This window comes from Littorina saxatilis, linkage group LG17 (assembly GCF_037325665.1).
Source record: "Littorina saxatilis isolate snail1 linkage group LG17, US_GU_Lsax_2.0, whole genome shotgun sequence".
In the NCBI taxonomy this organism is placed as follows: Eukaryota; Metazoa; Mollusca; class Gastropoda; order Littorinimorpha; family Littorinidae; genus Littorina; species Littorina saxatilis.
Window position 1 is genome coordinate 20,711,440 of NC_090261.1, and position 5,035 is coordinate 20,716,474.

Here is a 5,035-nt window from a genome sequence, read left to right on the forward strand (position 1 = left end):
TAGTTTTACGGGCTTCGGTCTAGAGAGTTGTACATAGTAATACATTACACCAATATTTGCAACGTTCGTTAAGGATAGTTTTCCGGGCTTCGGTCTAGAGAGTTGTACATAGTAATACATTACACAAATATTTGCATCGTTCGTTAAGGATAGTTTTCCGGGCTTCGATCTACAGAGTTGTACATAGGAATACATTACACCAATATTTGCATCGATCGTTAAGGATAGTTTTCCGGGCTTCGGTCTAGAGAGTTGTACATAGTAATACATTACACCAATATTTGCATCGTTCGTTAAGGACAGTTTTCCGGGCTTCGATCTACAGAGTTCTACATAGTAATACATTACACAAATATTTGCATCGTTCGTTAAGGACAGTTTTCCGGGCTTCGATCTACAGAGTTGTACATAGTAATACATTACACCAATATTTGCAACGTTCATTAAGGATAGTTTTCCGGGCTTCGGTCTAGAGAGTTGTACATAGTAATACATTACACCAATATTTGCAACGTTCGTTAAGGATAGTTTTCCGGGCTTCGGTCTAGAGAGTTGTACATAGTAATACATTACACCAATATTTGCAACGTTCGTTAAGGATAGTTTTCCGGGCTTCGGTCTAGAGAGTTCTACATAGTAATACATTACACCAATATTTGCAACGTTCGTTAAGGATAGTTTTCCGGGCTTCGGTCTAGAGAGTTGTACATAGTAATATATTACACCAATATTTGCATCGTTCGTTAAGGATAGTTTTCCGGGCTTCGGTCTAGAGAGTTGTACATAGTAATACTTTACACCAATATTTGCAACGTTCGTTAAGGATAGTTTTCCGGGCTTCTGTCTAGAGAGTTGTAAATAGTAATACATTACACCAATATTTGCATCGTTCGTTAAGGATAGTTTTCCGGGCTTCGGTCTAGAGAGCTGTACATAGTAATACATTACACCAATATTTGCATCGATCGTTCGTTAAGGACAGTTTTCCGGGCTTCGATCTACAGAGTTCTGCATAGTAATACATTACACAAATATTTGCATCGTTCGTTAAGGACAGTTTTCCGGGCTTCGATCTACAGAGTTGTACATAGTAATACATTACACCAATATTTGCATCGTTCGTTAAGGATAGTTTTCCGGGCTTCGGTCTAGAGAGTTGTACATAGTAATACATTACACCAATATTTGCAACGTTCGTTAAGGATAGTTTTCCGGGCTTCGGTCTAGAGAGTTGTACATAGTAATACATTACACCAATTCTTCTTCTTCTTCTGCGTTCGATGTTGATGGCCGTGCTAAATCCTCAGACCAGTGGCTGCCAGGAAGTCCGCAGTCTTGCGCAGTTCGTCGGCAGGACCCCAGAGTTTGGCTCCAACACTGGTCTCTTCTTGCCAGAACTTCTGGCGTATTGTCTCTAGATGGGGGTAGTTCTGGAGAATGTGCTCCGGAGTTTGCTCTTCCGAGCCACATTCACAGTGTGCGTCATCTGCAAGGCCCAGTCTCTTGAGGTGTTTCTTCAGTCCACAGTGCCCTGTCCTTAGACGGAAAATGGTGGTTTGGCTTCTCCGGTCTAGTTTGTTGATGGGGTCTTCCTGTGGGTTGTAGTCTCCGTTTCTCTTTTTCCAGTTTTCTTTCTTCTTCCGTTGTAGAAGAGTCTTGGCTTCTTTGTACGAGGTGGAGTTGTGTGGTTGGGGAAGTCTCGCACCTCCTTTTGCCAGCCTGTCCGCTTCTTCATTGCCGGCAATGCCGACATGAGCCGGTATCCACTGGAGCACCACATTGTTGTGTTGAGACAGGGTGCTGAGGCAGTTGTCGAGTTGCCTGGTGGGGAGGTCAGTGGGGCCAGACAGAAGGGACTGGAGGACGGACAGGGAGTCAGTGAGGAGGACGATGTTTTGCCGACTGCGGTCTTCCCCTGTTGCGTGTTCTTCTGCAGTGATGAGGGCATGGAGCTCGGCCCTGTAGTTCGAGCTCAGGTCACCAGCTGGGACGGAGAGGGAGGTGGTGGTCCCGTTTGGGCGACGGATGTAGACGCCACTGCCTCCATTCCTTACGGCGTTCTCTGAGGAGCCGTCTGTGTAGACGTGAGTCCAGGTGCAATGTGGGTAGCGGTCCTGGATCATCTCCATGGCGAGGGCCTTCTGGACATGTGGTGACTGTTCGCCCTTTGCTGTCAGTCCTGGTACATCTGTTCTGACTTCATGAAAGCTCTTGCGTGGGGCCCAGACGTCTGAGACGAGTGTCTCACAGCAGCTGGGGTCAGCTTCCAGAGCTTCAGCATACTCCGTTTGGAGGTCCTTGACCTGATGTTTGAGGCTCTTTCGTTTCAGCCTGTTCTTGGTGCCCTTGTTGAGGTTTTAGTGAAGTGGGTGAGTGGTCAGTCTCTTCATCTTCTCTCCCTGGAGGACAGCTTTGTACTCTCGTCTGTCCTCGAGTGGTTCCAGGTCTGCTGTTTTCTCCATTTCTTGGATGGGTGTACTTTTCATGGCACCGAGGATGATCCTTAGCCTCATGTTCTGGACTTTGTCCAGCTTTCCTTTGTTGGTTTTGGAGGCAGTGGTCCATTTTGAGGAGGCGTATTCCATGACCGGTCTGACAGCGCCTGTGTAGACCTGTTTCAGAATGCCAGAGTTTGCGCCCCACTGGGTTCCTGCCAATTTCTTCATGAGCGAGAGCTTCTTCATTGCTCTTCCTTCTGTCGCTTCAATTTGCGGCTTCCACGTCAGACGTGTGTCCAGGGTGACTCCCAGAAACGTTGGCGTGTCGACCTGTGGGACTGCTGGGTCTTTCAGTTTCAGCAGGACCTTTTCCTTGAAGGTGGAGAGTGAGAAGAGAGTGCTGACCGACTTGGTAGTGTTCAGCTGTAATGCCCAGTGTTCTGACCAGCTGGACACGCTATTGATGGTGTTCTGGATACGGTGTGTTGCTGTGGAAGTGTGTTCTTCTGCACACCAGACTGCAAAGTCATCCGCATGCAGGGTGTTCGAGACATGTCTTGGCACCGTTGTTGTGATGTCATTTATGTAGACGAGGAAAAGGGTAGGGGAGATCACTCCGCCTTGTGGGACACCCTCTCTCAGCTTCACGAGGTTGCTGGTCGTCCCGTCTACCATCACTCTTGCTGTTCTGTTGAAGAGGAAATCACTCAGCCACTTGAACATCTTGCCACGGACGCCCGCATGCAAAAGCTTCAGTAGCAGCCCTTTTTTCCAGACTGTGTCGAAGGCCCGGGACAGATCAAAGAACACTGCCAGGACCTTCTTTTTCTCTTGGAAGGCATCTTCAATCTCCTGCGTCAAGAGGGCAAGCTGGTCTTCGGTGCTGCGATGTTGCCGGTAGCCTGTTTGGGTGGGTGCAAGGAAAGATCTGGACTCAAGAAGCGACAGCAGTCTCTTGTTCACGATCCTTTCCAGAAGCTTTCCAACGAAACTGAGTAGGCTGATGGGTCGATAGCTGGATGGGTCACGCTTATCCTTTCCTTTCTTCGAGATGGGTCTTATAAGGGCGACTTTCCAACTCGTAGGCACAGTGCCTGTCGACCAGCTCTGGTTGTAGATGGACAGAAGGAATCGCTTTGCACCAGGGCCGAGGTGCTTCAACATGTCATTGGAGATGCCATCAGGGCCTGGGGCCTTCTTCTGCTTCAGCTTTCTCAGTGCTTCTTCCAGCTCACGGAGGATCAGACGTTCGTTCATGCATGGGTCCAAATCAGTACTTGCTGTGTTGTGAAGTGCAGCTCGAGTCTGGCTTCGATCTACAGAGTTGTACATAGTAATACATTACACAAATATTTGAAACGTTCGTTAAGGATAGTTTCCCAGTCCTCCTCTTAAGTTTCAGATTCCCATCATCGTAAGACCCTGCTAAATCTGCCCATGAGACGCGGAAACGTATTTGAATACCCCGGTTTCTCTTTTAAGACCTATGAATGTCTAACTGACATGTCTTGGGAGGTTATTAATGGGTGGGTTGGGGAGGGAGAGGGGGGGGGGGCAGTGGGGGCAGTACTCTCTGGCCACTAAAACTTGAATGTTATCATCACTCTTAGGCTTTTTTCTTTGTTGCAGACTGCCCTGATGCCTCGCTAACCTCCGACTTCATGCTATACATTGAGGCGGGCATCAGTGGCTACAACGAGGAGGTCATATTGGGCGTGTCAGAAGACGAGTGCAAGAACGCCTGCGTTCAAAGCACTTCTTTCACCTGTCAAAACGTGGATTTGTATCTCGACGGGGTGGAATGCTACCTGCAGATTGTCACGGCCCGAACAAGCTTCACCACAGAGAACTCTGTCGGATGGAAGTTTTGGCAGCGGAATTGTCAGTGAGGGTCAGTCAACTAGTCCACGCCATGATGGATTTTTAGTGACGTCAGATGTCATGTGACTACTACTGATTTTAGTTTAATGAAAGATGACTTATACATACCTCTGTGGTCATTGAACGCCGAGCTCAAAGTAAACTGTAAGTGAGAATCGTCAGTCGACCCTATGATGCGTTTGGTTGACGTCAGACGTCACGTGACTGCACACAGAAGTCACATGGGCTGTGGTGCACGAGAAAGTTACCACCACAATGGGAGCCTGCCGCTATGGCAATCCGAATGGTGCAAAAGTCCCTTTTAGCTCTTGATGTCTAAATAACACATTATTTAGCTAAATAACGCGTTATTTAGCTAAACAATGCTTTATTTAGCTATATCATGCATTATTTAGCTAAATAATGCATTGTTTAAATTAAACAATGCATTATTTACAGATACAGAAAAAAGAGAGCCCAGAGCACTAAATAATGCATTGTTTAGCATAAATAAGAGATTGTGTTTGTAAATAACTCATTATTTATAAATAATTACGCGTTTTCTCTAAACAATATATTATATGTAAATAAAGTGTTATTTAAATAAATAAAATATTATTTAGATAAATAAAATATTATTTATCTAAATAAAATATTATTTAGATAAATAAAATATTATATGTAAATAAAATATTATTTATCTAAATAAAATATTATTTATCTAAATAAAATATTAT

At 45.6% G+C, this 5,035-nt stretch overlaps 1 protein-coding gene across 1 annotated transcript; it reads right to left on the reverse strand.

Annotated features, from left to right (window-relative positions):
- Positions 1-919: 919 nt before the first annotated feature.
- LOC138952715 (uncharacterized) lies at positions 920-2,129 on the reverse strand. Its single transcript, XM_070324422.1, has 2 exons — positions 1,706-2,129; positions 920-927 (listed from the first exon to the last, which is right to left on the reverse strand). Exons 1-2 carry the CDS (start codon positions 2,127-2,129, stop codon positions 920-922), a joined length of 432 nt encoding a protein of 143 aa, XP_070180523.1.
- Positions 2,130-5,035: the final 2,906 nt, after the last annotated feature.